This window comes from Nyctereutes procyonoides, unplaced genomic scaffold, assembly GCF_905146905.1.
Source record: "Nyctereutes procyonoides isolate TBG_1078 unplaced genomic scaffold, NYPRO_anot_genome, whole genome shotgun sequence".
In the NCBI taxonomy this organism is placed as follows: domain Eukaryota; kingdom Metazoa; phylum Chordata; class Mammalia; order Carnivora; family Canidae; genus Nyctereutes; species Nyctereutes procyonoides.
The window spans coordinates 7,208,822-7,234,047 of record NW_026575133.1 but is presented as its reverse complement, the minus strand read 5'-3'; the positions used below and the strand labels follow the sequence as shown (position 1 = coordinate 7,234,047).

General features: G+C 49.7%; 2 protein-coding genes across 4 annotated transcripts; one reads left to right on the top strand and one right to left on the bottom strand.

The window, feature by feature from the left end:
- The first annotated feature begins 762 nt into the window (after positions 1-762).
- Positions 763-12,639, top strand: PITX3 (paired like homeodomain 3). 3 transcript variants are annotated; one of them, XM_055300662.1, is made up of 4 exons: positions 763-829; positions 9,909-10,038; positions 10,217-10,419; positions 10,970-12,639. In XM_055300662.1, the coding sequence occupies exons 2-4, from the start codon at positions 9,921-9,923 to the stop codon at positions 11,555-11,557; spliced, it is 909 nt and encodes a 302-aa protein (XP_055156637.1). In that variant the 5' UTR covers positions 763-829; positions 9,909-9,920; the 3' UTR covers positions 11,558-12,639. The 3 variants fall into 3 exon arrangements, with proteins under 3 accessions (XP_055156637.1, XP_055156638.1, XP_055156636.1); XM_055300663.1 differs by lacking the exon at positions 763-829 and adding an exon at positions 3,527-3,569; XM_055300661.1 differs by lacking the exon at positions 763-829 and having other exon boundaries at positions 8,846-10,038.
- A 119-nt stretch (positions 12,640-12,758) lies between these two features.
- ELOVL3 (ELOVL fatty acid elongase 3) lies at positions 12,759-16,152 on the bottom strand. Its single transcript, XM_055300664.1, has 4 exons — positions 15,852-16,152; positions 14,760-14,891; positions 13,750-13,901; positions 12,759-13,491 (listed from the first exon to the last, which is right to left on the bottom strand). The coding sequence occupies exons 1-4, from the start codon at positions 15,938-15,940 to the stop codon at positions 13,064-13,066; spliced, it is 801 nt and encodes a 266-aa protein (XP_055156639.1). The 5' UTR covers positions 15,941-16,152; the 3' UTR covers positions 12,759-13,063.
- Between the last annotated feature and the right edge of the window lie 9,074 nt (positions 16,153-25,226).

Below are 25,226 nucleotides of genomic sequence, written 5' to 3'. Positions count from 1 at the left end.
CAGAGAAAGATAAATTAGCCTTTCAAAGTGGCAGAGGAGGAAGGAGAGGGACAAACACCAAGAGCAAAAGGGCGGAGGAGAAAGAACAGGAAAGAAAAAGTCAATATGTGAGAAGACTGGAGCAGAAACAAAAGCGCTGAGAGACAGACAGCGACAAGTGGAGAAAATCTGCGAAACTTGAGCGGCAACCAAGCGCTGAAACCCGGTGGCCTCTCCCGGCCCGTGCGCCCTCCCACGTGGCGCCCCGGCTGCCCTATACCCCAGCACCACTGCACACACCGCTCAGGGTGTTGGCTTGGCCCCCTTTCTCTGCCGCGGGGCCCGGCATCCACGGGGCCTCCGGGCACTTTAGACTCTCGCTCGCTGGACTCTGCCAAAACGTTCTTGCTCAGCTAGGTTTCAGCCACGTGGGGAAGGGCGTGGCCCAGATGCTGAGGAGTACCTCCGATTGGCCAAGGGGCGGGCTTCTTGGCGGCGCGCCGGCCGGACCCCTCCCCCGAAGGCGGGGCCTGAAAATTCACAGCTGGAAAGGGTGGAGCCTGGGCGGCGCAGCTGGAAGGGGGCGGGGCCCGGCGCGCGAGGCTGGCCGCGGCGGGCTGGGGGCGCCCTGGGCTGCCATAAAGTGAATGGGCGCCGGCGGGGGGTGGCAGTCCGCCGCGAGGCTCACTCTCTCCCTCTGCGAGTCGGAGAGCGCCGGAGCGGAGCGGCGGCCCGGGCGCAGGGGGGCGGCCCCCACCCCGGCCGGGTGCCCGGCCCCTGGCCCCTGCCTGCCCTCCAGACTGCCGCCGCCGCCGCCGCTGCCGGGAGCCTGCCTGCTGCGGGACTCACTGTGAGTGCTTGACCATGCGGGGGCAGGGGCTCATGGGGCCGAGGGGCCACGGCCGAACTTCGGGATCCCCAAAACAGGACCTGGGTGGCTGAACTACGGAACAGTGCCTGGGGAACGGGTCTAGCCTGGGAGAGCGTACTGCAGACCCGGGGCCAGGACTTACGAAAAGGGAAACTCAGCGTCGGGACTCGGGGGACACACAAGACGGAGACTCAGGGGATCCGGAGGGAAGCCAGAGACATGGAGCCAGGACAGGAGCTCCGCGAAGCAGGGAGTAGAGTCGGGAAATAATTACCAGAAAGCGCCCTGGAATTCGGGGGCGCGGGGCAGCGAGCCAGGGAGAGAAAGGGGTTGCCGAGGCCCTGGCCAGCGGGGGGAGCTGGCGACGGCCACACAACGTGAGGGCAGTTGGCGGCTCCGGACGCCCCTCGCCCAGGTCTCACACCCTAGGGGCTGGGAGCAGGGGTGAGTCTCACACGCTTCTCTTCCCAGCCGCTTCGCAGTTCGGATAGGAGCCGAGTGTGGGAGCCTGGCTGCGACCGGGTCAGACAGCCGCTGTGCGGGCGGCAGGGCCGAAGCTGGGAAGCCCGAGTGACTAGGCGGCCGGGCTGGCATGTCGAGCTTGGGGTGTCAGGGCCCACATGGGTCCCGGCCTGGAGCCGCATGGAATTGGACGGAATGTCCGCAATGCCCGGGGCTCAGTGCGGACAGAATGTCCGGGGAGGCTAGGTGGGTCTCTCCGGAGCAGGCGCTGTGTCCGGCAGGGGCGGACAGAATGTCCCTGGCCGAGTGGCATGTCCATGTACCCGGCTGCGCCTTGCCCAGCTGCTGCGTGTGCAGTGGGGTTCGCTGTGATGGGTCGCCTCAAATCCCAGTTCACACTTTGCAAACTAGTTTCTGCTCCTAGGGGCTGCGGGTTGGGGGGTCAGGGGGTGCCAGGAACAGGCAAGTGAGAGTAAAGGCCTGGCCTTGGAGTGCAGTGGCACTGGAGGACATTCCCTCTCCAACCCAGACTAGATCTGAGCATCACCCTGCACTTCTAGAATCCAAATTTGTGGAGAGAAAGCCAATAGTAGGACCGCTAGTAGAAGACAAGGGAAAAGGGAAAATGAACCACAAGGACAATGGAAGGGGAAGGAGGAATCCAGCAGAAAACTCCCTAACAGCTTCAGTTCCCTCACAAACTCAGCGTCAACCCCTAATTTCAATACTGCTGACCAGATAGCCCCGGATTCCTACCTGGGTGTCAGCAGGCTAAAGGCTCCTTCCCTGCAAGAGGCAGGAGCCCAGGCCCAAAGAGAAAACTGCAGCCCTTTAGCAAAGCAAACCCTGTGGGTTTGTTTCCCTTTTGGTTCTCTCAACCCCACCAGTGCCAATGCCATCCTGGTGGCTGAGAGGAAGGAGGAAGGAGAATACATGGAATCCAGACTCTGGGGTCAACATGGGACCTATATGGCCCTCCAAGTCTGGTTAGGAAGGATGTCTCAGCCCGACCCAACTGTCCCTTTTGTTTTCTCTGTAGCTGGGAAAGGGCCCTAATTGCCTTGGACCCATACAGTGACCACCCACCCTGACCCCAACTCTTTAACCAGAACCCAGTTACGCTAAAGCGAACAGAGAAGAGAGAACTTTCCCAGACTGTGTAAGTGAGCAAAACAACTCAGCTGGACACTGAGTTTTCATGAGATAAGTGCAAGGTGATGTATTTAGCAATTTAAACAAGTGGGTCTCAACCTCTTTAACCACCCACCCATGAATGACATACAATATGTATTCCCCACACTCTCACCTACATTCCCTAATTTTAAAGTTGGCCTATCACTGGCTAGGACATTGTTTCTCAACCTTTTTTGTCCTTGTTCCCTTTTGATAAATATAAAGGTATACCTCAATTAACCCTACCATATTTTGATACCCTTTTCAGGGGCTTGTGCTCCCATCACCTTTGAAAATCACTGAAATTATGGGTGAAATTAAAGTCTAGGTCAGGAAAGGAATAGAGAAGGCATTACAGATGGTTCCCTGAAGACCTTAGCCCAAAGTTCTGCATTTGCCAAAAAGGCGTAATGGCATTATAATGAAGATGAGTGGAAACAAAAGACAGAACGTTCTCTCATCCTTGCATAAAACCATGTAGCTGAGTGCATGCCTGGTCACTGGCTCTTAGGGAGAATGTTATGGACCCAGAGAAGGGACAGAGAATGATCCACCAAATAGGGAGCCAGGGGCTGCTACACAGAGCAAACTTCAAAGCTTAGGCCTCTGGAAAGTGAGACAGGATGGACACCCACAAATAATGAAAGGCCTAGATAAGCAGATTTGTTTGTTCCCCAAATCTTGAAATGGGAGATGAGGGGGTCTTATAGAACTGGGGTGATGCAAATTCAAGATGAATAGGAAAATGTTCCTTGGCACACTGTGAGCAGCAAACTTCCAGAGCTCCTTTCCAGAGAGGAGGTAGAGGCAGGAAGTGGAAATGGAATCCTCCAGGGCTTGGGAGGATCAGTGCATGTCAGAACCACAAATGGCTGCTGGGGTAGAAGAGGCAAGGCGTGGAAAGAGCTTAGACTCTGGTTTTAGGAGAACTGGATTCGAGTCTCTTCAATCTGTGTCACTTTGGACAAGTTTATCTTCTTGGAGGTGAAATGAGGATGGATAGTCCTGCTACCCAAGATGGTTTTAAGAGTTAAATGGAATCATGTATTTGAAAGCCCTTTGCAAATGGAGATGCACCAAATAAGTAAGTAGGTCCCCTGTAACCACAGAATCTTTGTTTGGAAGGAGGGGTCTCAAGTCTTAGAGAAACCTGATAGCACCCCTGATCAGACATAGGAAGATTCTCAGTGACAGATGGAATACCCCATCCCAAGCTTCCAATGCCAGCCATTACCCCTGTTCCTTTTCAAGAAGAGGTCCAGGGAGTTCCCCAAATGCTTAACTCCTCCACCAGGCCAAATATCCTGATCTGATCTCTGCCTGCCTCCTGCTCAAGGATATGAATATGGGCCCAGGACACAGGTCTAGGAGAGGAGAGGGGGGCAGGCTGGAGCTGCGCTGGGGATAGGCTTGAGAGAGGGACAGAGCCACTCACATCTTTTCTTCTCCATTCACTCTAAATGATGCATCCTAGAGTATGGGGAGGAAGAAGGCAGCTAACCTGAAAGATCCATTAGGTCCTGAGCTTTAGGATTACCTGGAGTGTCTAGCCCATCCATAGTCATGGACAGGGACCCCTGATGAGAGTGGTAGAAACAGAAAGGCAAAGAAATAGGCAGTGGGGGGGGGGAACAAGAGCTGCTTTCAAAATTCTCTCCACTCCTTCTCCATTGTCTTCCCTGGGGGCATTCCTTATACTTTGTAGTTAAAGTTTCCCCTTTCCCACCTTTCCACTGCCCAATCCACTCTGCTCACCACAGCCAAATAAAGGTCCCAGAGATGATGTTCTTATGTTTTTCCCCTGCCTACAAGCCTCCAGTGACTCCCACTGCTTGTAGTACGGCTTCTCAAAAGGAGCAGACAGGACAGGAATATAAGGGGCATGAAGCTGCAGGCTAAACATGGCCCATCTTCCTGGTGTGGTGATGTCACTTGAAGATGTCCCTTGGAGATTTGGAGAGAAAACTTTATTTTTTATATTAAAATAAATATACGTAAGTATGGAATAGAATGAAAATTTTGCTTCAATTTTGAACAGAAGGCTGGAGATCTCAAAGAAATTTCGTAGTAGTGGCAGCTGTTTGAGGTTGTGCTCCCAGTTTCCTAGAGTGATGTTCTTTCTTACTGGTCATAGCTGTTTTTGATGGAAAAGCTGGAGACGCTCTAACTTAGACTCCATCAAACCTGAAGCACCACCCCATGCCCTTCATTGAAGACTCCCTCAGCCTGACCTGTTTTTCTCTTATGATCTCAGTTAGGCTGCCCGTTGCCCTCTGAACCTGCCAGCTCCTTCCCAGTCCTGCTCTCTTATTTAGGAGCTTCTTCTCCTTCTCTGCCTCCCCAGTTCCCAGCTCTGTCATGTGCTACATTCTCTGAGCTCCATAGCTTGATACCACTTTACATGGGCTTCCATCTCTCTGATCCCCCACAATGTGAGAATTATGCCCATTTAGCCCATCATTGTCTGCCCTGTTTGCCTCCCCAGACTGTGGGCTCCTAGAAGTTAGAGTCTGTGCCTTACCATCTCTGTTTTAGCACCTAACACCTGCTGAAGGAAAAAAGGAAGGAAAGGGTGGGTGTGGGGGCCCATTTCTCTGATCCCTAATTTATCCCTTGATACATACTGCATCAAATCATTGCTGCCTCCACTTAAATCTTAGGGTTTCCTCTTGGAGCTGTGAGCCTCATCTACAGCTGTCTTCATTTGCTCCCATTTACTTACTGCAGCTCAGCAGACCAGACAATCTGGGTGCTCAGCATCCCTAATGAACCTAAGGGCCTTACTTTAGATCCAGGTTTCTAGGCAGGTTCCATGCTAGTTAAGGGCCCTGGTTTATATTCTATCATCAACTTGCTACTTGCTGAGCACTATGACTCCTTCCTTTCTATCTTCCTCTTCATTCAGGGGTTTTCTTCCATCTCAGTTCTAGGGTACACCTCCTTACTGGGTATTATTATTGCAACTCCTTGAGAACTCTCTGGCTGTGGCCCTGATTTGCCCCTTTGGCATCAGGGTGAAAGTGGGCACACAAGTTGCCTTCTTGCTGTAAGCTTGGCTTCCTTGGAAACCATGGCCTCCCTTCTACGACCTCTTTGACCTGTGATAACCTCTGCTCTCCACCTTAATATATCTTGAATATTTTTTCTTGCTGCAGTCCATGATGTAATTCCAGCCTATACTTCAGAATCAGAGCACACCTGCAGGTCCTTTCTTCTCCTCAGGGCTGGGATTGTCACCCTAACATCATGGAGCCTGTCCTATACATCCCCAGTCAGGTGTGCAGGAAGGCAGGAGTGGGGACCAGCAGCCCCTCCCAGAGCTCGATTCAGCACCGCTGTTATCTCCTGACTTTCTCTGATTCTGCCTGCTATTTCCTACCAGCATCAACCAATCTTGCAGCTTCCAGACCTATTGCTTGTTCCTGTCTACTGAGGGAGGCAAGGCCCCTGGTCTCAGTTCCAACTCCCTAGCTTCCTGACCTTCAACAGTTTGGGGGAGCTTAATCCTCAGCCAGCCTGTCTCCAGCTCAGACAACAGCTTGGTGCCCCCAGCTTCTGCCTGGCTAGCCTACCCAGTCAGGAGTCTGCTGGAGGCCTGTGTCCCCCAACCTTCTATCTCTCTGTTACCAGCCTGGCTGTGGTGTTCTTGCCTTTTCAGTTTCACAGGCAGGGCCCTTCTTGGCCTCAACACCTCTTTCCACTATTACTACCCCAGTCAAGAGCCTGAAGTCTTCCTTCTTCCCTTTACCAGTGGTTCTTGGCTTCAGTAACTCTGCCCATTTTGCTGTTACCTTGTTGGCGAGGCCCTCCTTTATGTTCAGGGCAGAGAATTCACAACACACCTTTGCATCCCACTCTCAAATGCAGCATAATCACCTTTATTCACCAGAGGAATTCTTTACTGGGAGATACAGTCTAGGAAGGTGAACTCAAGCAAAGGCAGACACAAGGATGAGATCTTACCACTCTATCCTTAGTGCCTAACTCAATGCCCAGCGTCTGTTTAATGAATGGGAGAGGAAGAAAGCAACTTGGATAGAATTTTCCGCCCCCACTCATTTTTACATTGTTTTATTTTAACCTTAGAGCACTACCAGAGGCAGGTAGGGAAGGGAGTATGATCTCCCTTTTAGAAATGAAAAAACAGGGATCCCTGGGTGGCGCAGCGGTTTGGCGCCTGCCTTTGGCCCAGGGCACGATCCTGGAGACCCGGGATCGAATCCCACATCGGGCTCCCGGGGCATGGAGCCTGCTTCTCCCTCTGCCTGTGTCTCTGCCTCTCTCACTCTCTCTGTGACTATCATAAATAAATAAAAATTAAAAAAAAAACGAAATGAAAAAACATATCCAAAGAGGTAAAGCACTTTGCCAAGAACACAGAGCTAGTGAGTTGGGGAGCCAGGACATGAACGTAGATCTTTTGTTTCCAAACCTAATTTCTTATGGCTATACCAGATCACTTTCCTAGGAGGGGCCTGGGCAGTTTCCACCCTCTACCCTCAACCCACCCCCTTCCCTTGGATTTCTCCCCACCCAGCACAACAGGCTACCCCCAGCAGCTAGAGTATAGACCACTCCTCTGGCCTCTTTGGCCTCCTCCTCCCCCACAGAGTCCTTAGTTCTGGGACTGAGAGCTGAGGTTCAGAGGGGCCAGAAAGGGGGGGGGGAGTAATGGCTAGCTCCAAAACAGCCAAGGCAGCTGTCCCTGTCACAGAGAGAGGAGACTATGTAATGGTGTGGGTCTGTCTGCCTGAATGTGGGAGAGCATGTGTGGGAGAGTATGTGTTTGTATGCCTCTAGCTCCAAGTCCAAGTGCTTATTTTGTCTGAGTGGGGGCCCATGTGTGTCTCCATGTGTGTCTGTCTGTCTCTGGGAATACATAGCCTGAACTCTGCTTTCTCGGCCTCATCTTTTACTCTGGCTCTTATCTCTCCTCACCCTGCAATAGAGGGTGAAACGGAAACACAGGTATGGAATGCTGGAAGGGAGAAGGGGAGTTCAGAATACTGGAAATCTGGAGCCAAGGCAGACTGGAAAGACAAATGGCACTGATGGGATTTAGTTTTCCCTACAGGTTAACCCAGTCGTCCCTCTTTGCCCAGTGCTGTTGTTCCCATGGCCTCTGGAAAAGCCAGGAACATGGTTTGCATTTCAAGAGCATCTTGGGTATGAAATAAGAGGAGACTTCAGAGAACCCCCTTTTTCTAGCTCTCAGTTCTAAGCCTTTTGAACTATTTGGGAAGAACTACTACTCAAGGCTGCCACAGGTCTCATCCAAGGGCATCTCTCTTCTATCAGAGCATCACTAACTCCTGACCTCAGACCTGGAAGGGGAGGTGAGCTGAACCTCCCCACCCTTAGCCTGACTTCTCTCCTTCCTGGGTTTCCTTTAGTCCTGCCTCTCCAACCCTAGGAAAAGGCCCAAGGTCTAGACCCCCTCCCTGCAGAAAGAACAGGGAGTGCTTCTCAACCTCCTGCCTTGACCTCTGTTGCACCCCCATTCTCACTTGAGAGGTTGGGGGGGCAGCTGTCCTCTCTCAGCTGGTCGATGGGGGCATTACCATGTGCAAATACAGGCCGCTGCCCATCTGTGCCTCCCTGAGAAAGGCTCCTTATAAATTCAGAACAGTGAAGTGACACACATCTCAATCTAGGCTAATCTACCACATTAATGCCACCCTGCACAGCCTGCATTAAGTCCCTGTTAATGGAGAGGCAGATGGACCCCTCCTACCCTGTTCTTCACCCCTGTTCCTCTGTACATAGCCTCCATTGGTTCTCCTCTGAGGGAGAGGCATCCAAAGTACTTGAGCCTCACTAGAGCCCCTTTCTCCTCATCCCACCAGAGGGGGCTTGGGAGAGCTAACAGGAAGGGAGATCCTGCTGGGGAAACTTGGAGAGGGACCCAGGCTGTCTCCTGAGCAATGTGAAGCAAGGTTTGGGATAAGGAGTAAGGGTGGTAGGGTGGCTTTAAGAAGCTCGCATCTAGGGGTGCTTGGGTGGCTCAGTTGGGTAGGCAGCTGCCTTTGGCTCAGGTTATGATCCTGGGGTCCTGGGATCGAACCCCGAGTCGGGCTCCCTGCTCAGCTGGGACTCTGCTTCTCCCTCCCCCTCTGTTCCTTCCTGGTGCTCGCTCATGCTCTCTATTGTGTACACTCTCTCACATAATAAATACAATCTTAAAAAAAAAGAAGAAGCAGCTTACATCTACTGCTGGGGGTACGGGGTGGGAGTGCTGGTAAAGGCTGGAATGAGCGGAACTGGTAAGGGTGTGACGTGTGTCTGGGCAGGCACAGAAGCAGACAAGGCCAGAAAGCCTAGGGATTTTCTTTTTTTTTTAATTTTTAATTTTTATTTATGATAGTCACACACACAGAGAGAGAGAGAGAGAGAGGCAGAGACACAGGCAGAGGGAGAAGCAGGCTCCATGCACCGGGAGCCCGACGTGGGATTCGATCCCGGGTCTCCAGGATCGCGCCCTGGGCCAAAGGCAGGCACTAAACCGCAGCACCACCCAGGGTTCCCAAGCCTAGGGATTTTCAAACTTGTTTTTGATCCTGGAACCCTTTCTTCAAATACTCTCTCCTGGGACGCCCGGGTGGCTCAGCGGTTGAGCGTCTGCCTTTGGCCCAGGGCGTGATCCTGGAGTCCTGGGATCGAGTCCCACATCGGGCTCCCTGCATGGAGCCTGCTTCTCTCTCTGCTAGCCCCAAGTTCTACCCTGAAGGGATTTCTGGGTAGGGCCCCAAGGAACACAATTTGAAAAAGCAAATGAAGAAAAGGCATTAGCTTTGGAGTTTCCCCAGACCCAGTTCAGATCCCAGTTTTACCACTTACAAGCTCTGTGGCCTTAGTGGTTACTTCAAGTCTGTGTCCTCATCTGAACAAGGGTGATAGTATTTAATACAGATGCATTCTTGTTAGGAGAGAGATAGTGAGGTAAAGGCATATAGTATGTATTCATAAATAAGAGCAGTGATTATCCTTATGCGAGACATATGGGCCTTGGTTCAAAATCAAATCTGTCCCACTGGAGGGTGAATGACAGAGGTTCAGGCTGAGTTCAGGTATAATTGGTTGCGGGGCATGTATGAATTTGTGGGGATAATGGACATACATGTGAGAGGGAACTGAAGTTTTAGAGGATATGATATACAGTACGTGGCGTGCAATGGTGTGGTTTTCCTTAGCTAATTCGATAAATATCTAGTGTGCATATTTGTGCATAAAACCCCCGGGGTAGACACCTTTCTCCCCTTAGGCTGCTGTTTTCCTTATTCTATCCTAGGGTACTCCACACAGGGGTAGCTTTGTGCTGGTAGCTGAAGAAGGGGCAGTGAACCTGAGGGGAAACAGTACTAGAACCGGATAACCGGGAGATTTTAACCCCATCAACATGGTCTGTGCCTTCTCTCCCTTCCAGAGTCCTCCCTCCATGGAGTTTGGCCTGCTCAGCGAGGCGGAGGCCCGGAGCCCGGCCCTGTCGCTGTCAGATGCGGGCACTCCCCACCCGCCACTCCCGGAACACGGCTGCAAGGGCCAGGAGCACAGCGGTGAGCGCACCCTCTACCGGAGATCACAGTTCAGTGCCTCCTTGGGTGGCATTTGGGAGTGGAAGGCGGGGGGGGGGGGGGGGGGGTGAGGGGGTGGGGGTGGGTGGAGGAGGTCCTCGAGCCGCAGAATCCGCGAAGGCCTGGGCGCCCTGTGACCTGCCCCCACCTCGGCCCCCAGACTCGGAAAAGGCCTCGGCCTCGCTGCCCGGCGGCTCCCCAGAAGACGGCTCGCTGAAGAAGAAGCAGCGGCGGCAGCGCACCCACTTCACCAGCCAGCAGCTGCAGGAGCTGGAGGCGACCTTCCAGAGGAACCGCTACCCCGACATGAGTACGCGCGAAGAGATCGCGGTGTGGACCAACCTCACCGAGGCCCGCGTGCGGGTACGCCCCCCTCCCCAGACCCGCAACCCTCCCCCTGCCCCGCGCCCTCTCCAGCCCAGTCTCCATCTCACTGGCCGCTCAGCGAGCCGCCCTGGAGCCAGCCCTGTGCCTCTGCCCTGACTGCCTTTCCCGGGCTTAACGCCGACGTGCCCCTGCCCCCATCTGCTGCCCCGCGTGGCCTCCTTCGCACTAGCCTCCAGCCTCTGCCCTGACTCCCTCCGCCCTGTCACTACGGGTGGCTCGTTCCTTCTCCCCACGCCCCCTCGCACTGTCCCTCGTTTTCTTCATTCCTCCTTGACCCCATCCTACGCGTCCAGACCCTGTTGCTCCCGATTCAGCCCTGCCGTCCACTCCTGATCTCAGCCCCCTGACTCGGTGCGCTCCCCCCACGCCCAGCCAGGCAGCCTCCACGCTGCCCAATCGCGTTTCCAGACACTTGTGTTTATCCTCCACGCGGCGCTGGCCCGAACCCCGGTCTCGGTGACCCAGCCGCCAGCAGCGCTGACCCCGCCCGGCTCCGGCCCTGACAGCCGCTCTCCGACGCCCGCAGGTGTGGTTCAAGAACCGGCGCGCCAAGTGGCGGAAGCGCGAGCGCAGCCAGCAAGCGGAGCTGTGCAAGGGCGGCTTCGCGGCGCCGCTCGGGGGGCTGGTGCCGCCCTACGAGGAGGTGTACCCCGGCTACTCGTACGGCAATTGGCCACCCAAGGCGCTTGGCCCGCCGCTTGCTGCCAAGACCTTCCCGTTCGCCTTCAACTCGGTCAACGTGGGGCCTCTGGCCTCGCAGCCCGTCTTCTCGCCACCCAGCTCCATCGCCGCCTCCATGGTGCCCTCGGCCGCGGCCGCCCCGGGCGCCGTGCCAGGGCCCGGGGCCCTGCAGGGCCTGGGCGGGGGGCCCCCCGGGCTGGCTCCGGCCGCAGTGTCCTCCGGGGCAGTGTCCTGCCCTTACGCTTCGGCCGCTGCTGCAGCCGCTGCAGCCGCCTCTTCCCCCTACGTATATCGGGACCCGTGTAACTCGAGTCTGGCCAGCCTGAGGCTCAAGGCCAAACAGCACGCCTCTTTCAGCTATCCCGCCGTGCCCGGGCCGCCCCCGGCCGCCAACCTCAGTCCCTGCCAGTACGCCGTTGAACGGCCCGTATGAATGGCCCGGTCCGTCGACCATCCCCGAGGGTGGGGCGAGAATTTACAGACTCCCCGGACTGGGGTCGTCTTGACTGGCTTGCCCCTGCCCCGGGATCTGAGAGGGGTGCTGAGGCAGCTCGGGGTGGGGGTGGGGGATGGTGGGTGGCCAGCTCAGGAGAGAGCCTTCCCCCTGCCGGCCCTGAGGGGTGGACTGGGCCCTATACACCCTACACACAGTCCGCGCCCCTGGGACTAAGGCCAGGAACAGGGACCAGTTCCCCGGGGGCCAACTGACCCTTGGCCCACCCCGCCTTCTCCAGACTCCCCTCCCCCATTTTCAAAGATAAACGAAATAAAAGTGCGCGGACTGCCAAAGGTTTGATGATTCAGAGTTGCGGTTGAGCTCCCTCCCCTGTGGCTAAGGAAGAGCCTGGTGTACAGGAATAAAGTGAGGGCCCGGGCTTCTAGGGCTTCAGTCCCCTCTCAGTTCCCAACACCAGGATGGGGAAGCTGGGGGATACCTGGAGCAGAGGGGCGCACCTGCCTGCAAATATGTAGGTGTGGCTTAGAGAACTAGCTACTTGACTGGTGTCAGCCAAAGCTGGTGCTGCGGTGCCACCTCGTGGCCTCACGGAGGATAACTGGAAGGTCCGATTTGGAACGCTTACTTGCCAAGTGTCAATTCTGCAACTTAGGAAGCTTATGACCTTAGATAAGTTACACCACCTTTCTGCACCTGTTTCTCACTGTTCCTATGAGGGGCTTGGGCCTCTAATAGCAATAAAATTCTGGTCTGTAACAGACATTTATTAAGTGCCTATCAGGCCTAGAATTCTTATTGAATGTCTCTTGTGTGTGCCTCTCATCTTTCCACACATCTTAGGCTTCTCACCCAGCAGCCCTCTCCCATCACAGCAGTCTTCCTCCCCCCCAAATCCCCAAAGACCCGTTGAAATATTTAATTTAAAAATGGAGCGGGACACCTGGGTGGCTCAGCAGTTGAGGGTCTGCCTTCAGCCCAGGGCGTGATCCTGGAGTCCCAGAATCGAGTCCCACATTGGGCTCCCTGCATGGAGCCTGCTTCTCCCTCTGCCTATGTCTCTGCCTCTCTCTCTCTCTCTGTGTGTCTCTCATGAATAAATAAATAAAATCTTTTTTAAAAAAATAGAGCAAGAAGATTTCTGGATAGAAATATAAATAATTTAGCTCTGGGATTCCTCTTCAGTTCTACCCCTATCCCAGGGCCTTCTTGGCCTTCATATTTATTTATTTAAAGACTTTATTTAAATAAATAAAATCACTGAGCCACCCAGGCGTCCCGACCTTCACATTTAAAATAGAAACATCAAAGTACTAGATTACACCCTACCCAGGGCTGCCACCTCTTGTCTGACATAACTTCCAGCCACCTTGGGGCACACATTCCATGGGAAAAACCATGCAGGGAAGGCATCCTAATCATTCTCCCAAACCTAAGCTCATCCTCTCGGTGGGGAGAGCCTGGGGCTCCTTTTTCTCCAACCCTTCATTGACTCTTGGTCTTGGCTTTGACCTTGGGCACTATATAGGTTTGGTGGAAGAAATGGGCAAAGAGGATGAAATAGGTCGCATATAAGATGAGGGACCAGAAGAAGTGTTCCGCTGTGGTGTGGCATCCCTGTTCCTGTCTCCAGATGTAAGTTAGGATGCTGATAGTGGCTCCCATAAACATCTGCAGGAGCTGCAAGCTGGTGATGAGCATGGGTAACCACGTGGGGGACTTCACTTTGGCAGCCCTCAGAGTATAGTAGATGTACATGACAGAATGCACACCGTAGTTCATGGTCATGAACCAGCCGCCTGAAGGCACCTTGTTCTTGTATCCAAAGCTTGTGTACACTAGCACTGTGCTGTGGTGGTACCAGTGTACAAAGATGAGTGGCCGCTTACGCAGGATGATGAAGGCCGTGTCTCCTGGGAGATGGGGAGTCATAGCTGGCAAACCATCCAGTGTTGGGCCTGCCCACCATGCTGGATATTGGGGCATGAGGGGAATTCTCAGGGCATGAGAAGGGTCTTTGTGGCAAATAATTTGAAAAGGGGCTTGGATAAGAGGTGTTATTGGGACTCAGGGGTGGGGAAGGGACTTTCCATGGGATGGGTGAAGTTGGGGGGCGGATGAGGAGGGATGCAGTTAACTGGGCACCAGAGAGACAAAGCCTTGTCACTCACCAAGTTCAATGATCTTGCTGAGAAGAAAGAGGCAGGACCAGAATTTGACTATGGGATTGTTGACGTAGCTAGAGAAGCACACAGTTTGCTTTAGACTCCTCCTAAGTAGCAAGGCCCCCATATGGCCCCATGTCCTCACTGCCCCCAGGACACTGAAATGGGACAGAAGAAAAGGGTGTAAGAGTTACCTCCCCAGGCACCAATTCACCCTTCCCCCTTGACCTGGCAGGTCACTCCCCAAACTCCACCACTTTCCCCCTTCCAGCATAATGGGTCACTGCCTCTGAGATCCTGGGGCCAGAATCCAACCAGTAAACTAGAGGAGATGAAGGCTGGGGAAGGACTCGGAAATGCTGAAGGATCAGACTCAAAATTGAATTAGGGACTAGAGTTCTTGGTATAGGAAGAGCCTGGGAGGGGATGGACAACAGGACTGGGGCGATAGAGTGAGTTTGGGAAGGAGGGGCTAAAGAAGTTGTTGGAAGGTCTTGGAAAAGGGTGCTGAGAGTTATTAGAGGCAGGAGAAATTTGTTAAAAGTACACAGACTCCATGGGCACAAGAAGACTCATGAGAGAGAGCAGAAGCTGCCAGTCTGGGGCCTAGGGAAAGGAAAACAGGGTAATATGGGAGGAGGAGGAAGCTGAGAGAGTGCAGGAGCTGAGGGAAGGGGTTAGGAATAGAGTTAGAGGGGGGCGCATGGGTGGCTCAGCAGTTGGGCATCTGCCTTTGGCTCAGGGCATGATCCCTGGTCAGGGATCGAGTTCCACATCAGGCTCCTTGCAGGGAACCTACTTCTCCCTCTATGTCTGTGCCTCTCTCTCTGTGTCTCTCATGAGTAAATAAATAAAATCTTAAAACAACAACAACAACAAAAACGGGAATAGAGTTAGAGGGCAATTTAGGGCATTGACTCAGTTGGGGTTGCTAGAAAGCTTTTAGGAAATAGAATGAGTTTCTAGGGTCTACAGCATAGGCAGGGAGTGCAGATTGGGGGGAGGGGGTGTCTTACCTGAAGACTGCAAGGCAGAAGGACCAAAGGATCAGAGGCCTCTGCAGGTTGAAGCCTTTCCGTGCCTTCATGTAGTTCTGCCCCACAAAGATGAGCAGCAGGTAGACCAGAGCTATGGGGAATGAGGTTGCCCTGACAGGCAGAAGGCAGAGGGGTTTATAGTGGGTGCTGGTTAGAGGAATGCCCATTCATATCTCAAGGTGAGTGCTCTCGGAGTCCCAGCTCTGCCACTTATTAGACACACAGAGAGAGAGGCACACTGGGGAAAAAAACTTAGTTCTCTGAGCCTCACTTTCCTTATTATAAAAGAGAAATAGCACTCTTCTGACAGTGGGAAGGTATATAAAGGACCTACCACAGTGCAGGGGCTGTGTTCAAGGTTTCTGTGATTCTTGCTCTCAGAGGAATTGTGTGGGTGACAGCTGCTGGTCCATACTTACAACCAACCCAGGGCTCTGATGTAAGAAAAATGTGGCAATAGTTTCTGCCCAGTTGGGTCATGGCAAATTGGCTGGAGCATACAGTCAGCCCACAAGCCCCTCTAAGGAGCTTTGGGGCAAAATCAAAGAGCCTGGGGAAATATTGAAAGAGCTCCCTGTGTCTCCTCCACAGTGGGGACGATGGAGCATTTGGGAAACGTGATAATTGTGAAAGTAGACAGTCCCTGGGCACCAGCACTATGCCCGCAGGCCTGCACACACCACCACAAAGGACAGAGGAGAGTCGTCTACAAGGTGGGTGGGAGTAAGAGCTCAGATCAATCCCTTCCTCAGAGATCACTTCTCACTACACTCTTTCCTCTTGGTTTCTGTCTCCTACTTTCCTCACCCCATTTTCTTCCTTTCTCCGTCCCTCCGTCCCTCCCTCCTTTCTCTCTCTCTCTCTCTCTCTCTCTCTTTCTTCCACATCTAATCTCTTTGAGATGCCACACCAACTGCATCTTGGACAACAGGGATACGGAGCCAGTACAGGGGAGCTGGATACCTTTGCTCTTTAAGAAAATCATTGCAGGCATTCAGTGTCTCCTCCCCCACCCACCTCCAAATAGCAGTCAGGACCCTGGCACAGAGCTTCGCCTTCCCCAGGTCTCACCAGTACTCTTCCAAAAAGGGCCTCATGTCCTGGAACAGCTCGAAGTAGTAAGGCTGCAAGATCTCTATGCCCTCCTCCGAGACATTCATGGCTGTGACAATTCACTCTGCAGAAGTCGACGTCCGGAGCTTTGGGAAGCTGGGCGAGAGGTTAGGGGACGGGACTTTGAGGCTGGACAGAACGCACGCGGGACCCAAGGAACTCCGTGGCCAGGCAAGCGAGGAGCTTCAGATTCAGGCACGTGCGCCGCGGCCAGCCCACCTCCACCGCCGCCGTCACTGTGGTATATGGAGCTGAATTGCAAAGCGCCGGGCCCAGGCGGCGCGCAGCCCCTCCCAACGCCAGGCCGTTATCCAATCTCGACCAAGATACGTCCCTGTCTTGCCCCTGCGCCGCGACTAGCTCTCTGATTGGCCATCCTCAAGGGAGCCTCCCCCTGGTGCTTCTCACACCCCACCCCAAATCCTGTGGTAGGATCCACCACGCCCACTTTCCCATCCTTTTCTTCCACACCTCCACTCCCACCTGCTTGGCTCAGGCCCTATGGCCTCGCCACTACCGCGACAGACCAGTTGTCCCCCGTACTGCCAACCGTAGCCTTTGCCTCAGTTCGCTTTAATCCCACTACCTGGTAGTGAGATGAGCGTGGAGGTGTCCTCGGCCTCTGATGTGTGCATTCAGAAATTCTGATGTCATGGGACCCCTGGGTGACTCAGTGGTTTAGCGCCCGCCTTCCGTCCAGGCTTGATCCTGGAGTCCCCTATAGGACACACTGCGTGGAGCCGCTTCTCCCTCTGCCTGTGTCTCTGCCTCTCTCTGTGCGTGTCCCCCATGAATAAATAAAATCTGAAAGAAAGAGAAAGAAAAGAAAGAAAGAAAGAAAGAAAGAAAGAAAGAAAGAAAGAAAGAAAGAAAGAAAATTCCAATGTCAGTTTCCCTCCTCCCTGTGACCCTGGGAAACCCAGACTCTGGATGAGGATAAATCCTCGATAGTCCCATCTGCCTTCTTCAGGTCTGTGGTTGTGGGTGGGAAGGAGATGAATTTTTAAAATCTTTTTAAAAAGATTTTACTTATTTCAGAGACGCCTGGGTGGCTCAGTGGTTAAGTGGCTGCCTTCAGCTCAGGGTGTGATCCTGGAGTCCCCAGATCGAGTCCTACATCAGGCTCCTGCATGAAGCCTGCTTCTCCCTCTTCCTATGTCTCTGCCTCTCTCTCTCTGTGTCTCTCATGAATAAATAAAATCTTTTAAAAATAATAAAAATAAATAAGATTTTACTTATTTGAGAGAGAACGAGCAGTAGGGAGGGGCAGATAGAGAGTGAGAAGCAGACTCCCTGCAGAGCAGGAAGCCCTATGCCTAGTTTGATCCCAGGACCTGGAGATCATGACCTGAGCTGAAGGCAGAGGCTTAACCAACAGCCACCCAGGCACCCCAAATTTTAATAAATTTTATTGTCGAGGTTGTTGATGTTGATGTTTGGGGAGATGGTTATCAAGGCTGCTGTGAATTCTTTACAGTTTCCTGAATTCTTGACAGTTTCCTGAATTCTTGACCTACTCCAGCTTGAAACCCAGTAATAACCTTGGAGAGGAAATGCAGTCATCCTCTTGGCTTCTGGGATTACTGTCTTCAGGTTTCCTGAAGGTCTTCTACATTTTATGGAAGAGGAGATACATTGCAGTATCTTACTATTTTCTCCCAGAGTTTGTGCTTATCTAATCAAATCTATTTTTTCCTTGCCTGGGTACCCAGCCCCCCCCTCAAATAAATATTTTAAAACTTTTAAGATCTTAGTTGTCTGGGGGATCCCTGGGTGGCTTAGCGGTTTGGTGTCTGCCTTCAGCCCAGGGCATCATCCTGGAGTCCCGGGATCAAGTCCCACATCAGGCTCCCAGCACAGAGCCTGCTTCTCCTTCTGCCTGTGTCTCTGCCTCTCTCTCTCTCTCTTTCTCTCTCTCTCTCTCTCATAAATAAATAAAATCTTTTTTTAAAAAAAGATCTTAGCTTGTCTGTCCTTATGTCTCTCCTAGGCTTTATGAAAGTGAGGGAGAAATACAAGACCTGAAGATAGTTTGAAATAAGATGGAGATTTGCAAAACAAGGGACAAGAGACATAAATATTTACTATTTATTTATTTATTTAATTTTTATTTTTAAAAAGATTTTATTTATTCATTCATGATAGACACAGAGACAGAGAGAAGAGAGGCAGAGACACAAGCAGAGGGAGAAGCAGGCTCCATGCAGGAAGCCTGATGTGGGACTTGATCCCTGGCCCCCAGGATCATGCCCTGGGCTGAAGGCAGGCGCTAAACCACTGAGCCACCCAGGGATCCCTAAAGACATAAATATTTAAAATCGAGATATGGTTATAAATGACTACATGTAATAAGGTGCACAGGCTCCAGAGTCTGAGGAATCTCAGACTCCAATTCTTTGAACCTCAGCCACTGTCCTGGCCACGCTAACTAAATGATCCTCAAGTGTATCCCCTCAGTCTTGTACTTCATCACCTCTCACCTGGTTGGTTCTTACTACAGCCACTACCTTAGTCATGTTAACTCGTTGCATCACCCCCTTCTCTAATATAGTGCTTCCCTCTCTCCATTGCATTAGAATTGGAGAGGAATTCCCAAACCTGGATGATCCTTGACATTCCTGAGCTCCAATCACAGAGATTCAGACCCAGTAGGTGGTCCCAGACCCTACTTTGGAAACCATCACTTTCTGAACTCTTATCTAAAACTTAAACTGGAGGGGCGCCTGCATGGCTCAGTCAGTTAAGCACCTGCCTTTGGCTCAGGTCATGATCCCAAGGTCTTGGCATGGAGCCCCACATAGCTCCCTGCTCATTGGGGTGTCTGCTTCTCCCTTTCCCTCTGCATCACCCCCTGCTCATGCTCTCTTGCTTGCTCATTCTCTATATATATAAATAAATAAAATCTTAAAAAAAAAACTAAATTGTATGAAGCTGCTTTCCTGGTGCTTCAGTAGCTCTTGACTGTTCCATATGTAGGCTGACACTCAGAACGTGATTAGTGCATATTTGATGAATCAATGAATAAATATAAGAATGAATACTACAAGAATAATACAATCTAGGTGCTAAAGACCTAGATTCAAATCCAATCTTCACCATTAACTAGTTATGTCGTTTTAGGCAAGTTATCTAACCTCTTTGAGATCGGCAGTTTTCACCGGTAGAGTAGTCATACTTACCTGCTTACCTCACAAGGTTGGGGTCAGTATACAAATCATACAATTTCAAGGAAAGGATATTGTAGATTAGACACATGGAGTGTCAGGGTGAATAATTCTGAAAGGTTTACAAATGCATATAGCATATGTATACTTGGTCCTGAGTTTCTCTCAAATGAAGATACTTTCCATTGTCTTTCCCTGTGAAGTTTAATGATTTTATTTTTTTAAAGGTTTTATTTATTTATTCGTGAGAGACACAGAGAAAGAGGTAGAGACATAGGGAGGGAGAAGCAGACTCCCTGAAAGGAGCCTGATGCGAGACTGATCCCAGGATCCTGGGATCACAACCTGAGTAGAAGACAGGTGCTTAACCAACTGTCTGAGCCACTCAGGCACCCTACTTCTATTTTTTTTTATGATTTATTTATTCATTTGAGAGAGAGTGTGTGCATGCGAGTGGGGAGTGGGGAGGGACAGAAGGAGAGAGAGAATCTCTAGCAGACTTCCGTCTGAGCTCAGAGCCCAGATATGGAGCTCAATCCCAGGACCCTGAGATCATGACCTGAGCCAAAATCAAGACTCTCACGCTTAACTGACTGAGCTACACAGATATCCCTAAAGGTTTTATTTTTTTTAAGATTTTATTTATTTATTCATGAGAGACACAGAGAGATAGGCAGAGACATAGGCAGAGGGAGAAGGCTCTCTGTAGGGAGCCTGATGTGAGACTGATCCCGCCCTGAGCCAAAGGCAGATGCTCAATTGCTGAGCCACCCAGGTGTCCCCTAAAGGTTTTATTTTGAAGTAATCTCTACACCCAACTTGGGACTAGAAATCACAACCCCAAGATCAAGAGTTACATGCTCCACCAATTGAGCTAGCCAGGCGGCTTTTATGATTTCTTGAAAAATACATGTTTCCCCCACTAGTCCTTGAGCTCTATAAATGCAGGCAGTATGTCTGTTTTGCTCAACATGATTCTCCAACTGGGCGCATACTAGGTACTCAGATAATATTGCTGCATGACTGATTGGATGGGTGAAATCCTCAGCCTATAAATCTGGGTGACACTCTTTGTTTCTCCAGGATAAACACACACCCCAAGCTTATCTGGTCTTTTAGCTCTTGGCCTCAGCTTTCTCATCTGTAAAACAGGGATAATATCTACCTCAGAAGGAGGTTTATAAGGTTCAAATGAGATCATATATGTTAAAGAGCATCATACAATGTAAAGTTTTAAGCAAACATCAGTAATTGCTACCCCCAAAAAAGTGAATTTGTACAAATTGCAATTTCTTTCTAATAAAAGTCAACTAAATTAACTTGAAAGTCATGATCTGGTGACTGGCTGCACAATGTGGAATGTACTTAACACTACTGAATTACACACTTAAAAATGGTTAGGATGGTAAATTTTATGTAACACATATATCTTACTATATTTTTTTAATTTAAAGGAAAGCTATAAAATGGGAACAGTTTTAAGATAAAGAGTTAATGTGCATACTACATAAAAAGCTTATCCAGGATCCCTGGGTGGCGCAGCGGTTTGGTGCCTGCCTTTGGCCCAGGGCGCGATCCTGGAGACCCGGGATCGAATCCCACATCGGGCTCCCGGTGCATGGAGCCTGCTTCTCCCTCTGCCTGTGTCTCTGCCTCTCTCTCTCTCTCTCTGTGACTATCATAAATAAATAAAAATTAAAAAAGAAAAAGCTTAAAATAAATAAATAAATAAATAAATAAATAAATAAATAAATAAATAGCTTATCCTTAGTCCTATCTCTGAACCTCGGTAAATGGCTAAAAACACAGATAGGCTCATCTTATAGACTCCAGTGTCTCCAAATCCACCTATCATTAGCTTCTAGAAAGATCTTCCTAAAACACACGTTAGCTCATGTCATTCCTCTTTAAGAAGAAAAAAATTCTCAGGGTAAAGGTCAGAATCCTGAGATCAGCCCTGACTCTTCCTTTCTTTCTTTTTTAAAAAAGATTTATTTATTCATTCATTCATGATAGACACAGAGAGAGAGAGAGAGAGAGAGAGAGAGAGGCAGAGACAAAGGCAGAGGGAGAAGCAGGCTCCTCACAGGGAATCCGATGAGGGACTCATTCTGGATCCAGGGATCACGTCCTGAGCCAAAGGCAGAAGCCCAACCACTGAGCCACCTAGGCATCCCCTGACTATTCCTTTCTAGCCAATGTGTTCATTATCCTTCTTTCCCAGCATTCCACATTTTAGCTTTTCTAAACTAAAGATGCGTGGGTGGTTCAGTGGTTGAGCATCTGCCTTCGGCTCAAGGCAGATGCCCCCAGTCCAGGCATCGAGTCCTCCCTCAGGTTTCCTGAGAGAAGTCTGCTTCTCCCTTTGTCTATCTCTCTGCCTCTCTCTGTGTGTCTCTCATGAATGAATAAATAAAATCTTAAAAAAAAAAGTCACAACCCCATTACACAAGTACTATATTTTATGTTTTTCAACCTGTTTACCTCTCTCCACACTGTTTTACCTCTCCAGACCTCTTCTCACCTGGACAAAGCTTACTCTTTGGCCTTAGTTCCAAAGTCACTTGACCTGCAAAAGCCTAACCTGCTTCATAGGGAGTCAACACTTTCCTTCTCTGTCTTCCACCCAGAGGACTTTGCCCAAACTACCTGCTGGTATTGTGTTTCTACCAATGGAGTAAAGTTAATTATATATTTTCTATACTACCTGCCTCACCCAACCTATCCCATATGGTCGTTTCTGTTAGGGCACTCATCCTTGAGGGAAGCACAAAGCACTTAGCACATAGACGGCACTCAAAATATGTCTGTTGCTTTGAATTGAATAGGCATCTAAAAGGAAATACAAACAGTAAACATACATATATATATATTTTAAAGACTCAACTTCCTTAGTAATTATGGAAATGCAGATTAAAGACTATCTGTATAGTATGGTCCCAATTAACTGCCATTAAGCCAAGTAAAAATTAATTACCCAACGCCAGTCAAAGCCTTGGGAAAAGATATATCCATACCTGGCCAGTAGCCAGGTAAATTGACTTAATCCTTCTAAAAGCACACTTAGGTAACACTATGCTTTGCTCCAGCTCCCACTAGAAATGTAAAATCCAGTGATACAGGCCAAAAAAAAAATCTATATGTACTGAAATGCTTACATCAGCAGGATTTAAAAATAATAGAGATGTGGAACCCACCATTGGATGATTAAATTATTAAACACTTAACAGTGCAAAACAGCTTACAGCTACCAGAAAATGGAGAAACATCAAACCATGTTTGTAAAATAATGTGAAAGGAAACATTTGAAACTGTATCTATCCTATTATCTCAGTTATCTAAAAGTGATGATGTTTTTAAAGATTGAAATTGAAAAGAAAACTAAAACATGAAATCATTTGATGGAGTGGATGAGATTACAGGAAAAAAATCATTAGTATTTTAAATTTTCTTTCGTGGGCACCTGGGTGGCTCCATTGCTTAAGTGTCTGGCTTCAGCTCAGGTCACGATCTCAGGGCCCTGGATCAGTCCCAAGTCTGGCTCCTTGCCCAGCGGGGAGTCTGCTTCTCCCTCTCCCTCTGCCTGCCACTTCCTCTGCTTGTGCACTCTGTCTCTCTCTCTCTCTCCCCCTGTCAAATAAATAAATAAATAAATCTTTAAAAATAAATAAATAAATAAATAAATAAATAAATAAATAAATATTCTTTCATAATATTTTTAAATTGATGTCACAAGATTTTGGAATGCTACACATCCAGGGGAAAATGATTTTAATGACATAGAAGTGCTCTGGATAGAATATAAAATCTAAAAAACGTAGGATATGAGACTATGTATAGTATGGTCTCAGATTCGTGGAGCAAAACATGGAAGGATGTAGATAGAATATTTGTAAACTTTCTCTAGAGGAAAAAATATGGAAGAAAACTATGCTGAGAACAAACATTGAAAGGAAATGCACCAAAATGCTAACAGTTTATCTGGATGGTGGAATTTGGGTGATTTTAAAATTATGTTTAATTAACCAGTAGATGTTCAAAACTAATAATAGATGATTGAAATTCCTTGGGTTGAAGTCTCTCTTTTCCATGTGTTCTGTCACTAAATTGGCTTTTCTGCTTCTACATTCCCTACTTTCAGATCCTGCTTGTCCATGTCAGATCATCCCCTTTCCTCAGTGTTTTTACTGTCTTGGTCATGCTCCTTCTTCTTTTTTATTTTATTTATTTATTTGACAGAGAATAAGAGAGAGAGAGAGCACGAGCAGGAAGAGCAGGCTCCAACCCAGGACCCTGGGATTGTGATCTGAGCTGAAAACAGACTTTTTTTTAAAAGATTTTATTTATTTATTCATGAGAGATACACATAGAGAGAGGCAGAGACACAGGCAGAGGGAGAAGCAGGCTCCATCCAGGGAGTCCAGGATCCAGGGACTTCAGGATCATGCCCCGGGCTGAAGGGAGGTGCTCAATCGCAGAGCCAGCCAGGCGCCACCCCTCCCCCTTTTTTTAAGATTTTGTTTATTTACTCATGAGAGACACAGAGAAAGGCAGAGACATAGACATAGACATGAGAGGCAGAGACATAGGCAGAGGTTCCCCACGGGGAGCCTGATGAGGGACTCGATCCCCAGACTCTGGAATCACGATCTGAGCCAAAGGCAGACAGACACTCAACCACTAAGCCATCCAGGTGCCCCTGAAGACAGACTCTTAACCAACTAAGCTACACAGCCCCCCCCCCCACCTTGGTTTTGACTCTACATTTCTTCCTGTGCCTTTGCTGGTTCTTCTTGCCATACTTCTCACGTCTTTAATGCTATTGTTTCTTAAAGTCCTGCCCTGTCCCTTATTCCTTCTGTGTACTCTCTGTCCTAGCTAACTCCCTTTCATGACTTCACCTGTTACTTCTAGTTGGCTAACCCCAAACTACTTATCTTCTATCTTGACCTCTGTTCTCTGTTCTTCCTCATATTTCCAACTTCCCACTGGAATTCTCCACCTGGCTGATCTGAGTTACAGACAGCTCACATTTAAGTGTAGAAACCCAGTTCACTTTCTTCCTAGGCCTATTCTTTTTGCTGACTTTCTGTTTCTAGTTAAAGTCACCACCAGGCTCCCAGGCTCCTAGGCAGGACAGAATACATAATTTGTGAGGCCTAGTGCTAAATTAAAATGTAAGGTCCCCAGCAGTCCTGGTGGCTCAGTGGTTTGGTGCTGCCTTCAGCCCAGGGTGTGATCCTGGAGGCCCGGGATCAAGTTCCGCGTGGGGCTCCTTGCATGGAGCCTTCTTCTCCCTCTGTCTGTGTCTCTGCCTCTCTCTGTGTGTGTCTCTCATGAATAAATAAATAAAATCTTTAAAAAATAATAAAATGTAAGGTCCCTTGTTCAAAAGTTATGAAGACTCTCAAGATGGTGACAGCAGAACACAAAACAGAGTGTAAGGCACTTCCAGGTGCAGGGCCCTGTGTGATTGCACAGGCTGCATACCCATAAGTCAACCTTGTGCCTAGGCTTAACTATGGGGATCCATCTTGGATTCCTCTTTCTCCTTTATTTTGGTTTGGTTGACAGGGTATATAGTGCATCTACTCACAAAAATGGCAAGTAATGGGAGAGGAATATATTTGAATAGCGGGGTGAAAAGGAGATGAGTTCAATTTAGGCCCTATGAATGCAAGGAACATCCAAATCAGAGGATCCAATAACCAGTTGTCTAGAACTCAGGCTGTCAATCTGCCTTCAATACTCGGGGTAGAGGATATCACTGAACTTGGCTGTGGATGAAATTAGTCAGGGAGAGGTCAAGTAGGGCCTTTCAAATTGGGGTCCATAGGCCATTTACACTGTCATCTCCAGCTTGTTAAACATGAAGTCTCCTCAGGTCACCCCAGCCTTCTGAATCTGAATATATTTAGAAGTAGGTAGGGCTTGGGAATTATAGTTTCAACCATCTTCCCAGGTGATTCTTTTGCTCATTAGAGTTTCGGAACTATTAATGTGCATCAGAAGATTGATGAGGCTACAACCCCATAGAACATATCAATGTACAAGATAGTGGCTTTCATAATTTTTTGACTGAGACACACAAGGAGAAATAGATGTTATGTTGTAACTCCATACATACACATGTATTGGAAACAACATCTTTCAAAACATACATGTCCTT

Coding starts and splice junctions, on each gene's coding strand:
- PITX3 (XM_055300661.1), top strand. CDS start 9,882: ATGGTCTGTGCCTTCTCTCCCTTCCAGAGTCCTCCCTCCATGGAGTTT. Junction 10,039..10,216: donor CAAGGGCCAGGAGCACAGCG/GTGAGCGCACCC, acceptor CTCGGCCCCCAG/ACTCGGAAAAGGCCTCGGCC. Junction 10,420..10,969: donor TCACCGAGGCCCGCGTGCGG/GTACGCCCCCCT, acceptor CGACGCCCGCAG/GTGTGGTTCAAGAACCGGCG.
- ELOVL3 (XM_055300664.1), bottom strand. CDS start 15,940: ATGAATGTCTCGGAGGAGGGCATAGAGATCTTGCAGCCTTACTACTTC. Junction 14,892..15,851: donor CCCTTTTTGGAAGAGTACTG/GTGAGACCTGGG, acceptor TCTGCCTGTCAG/GGCAACCTCATTCCCCATAG. Junction 13,902..14,759: donor TTCTGCCTTGCAGTCTTCAG/GTAAGACACCCC, acceptor GTCCCATTTCAG/TGTCCTGGGGGCAGTGAGGA.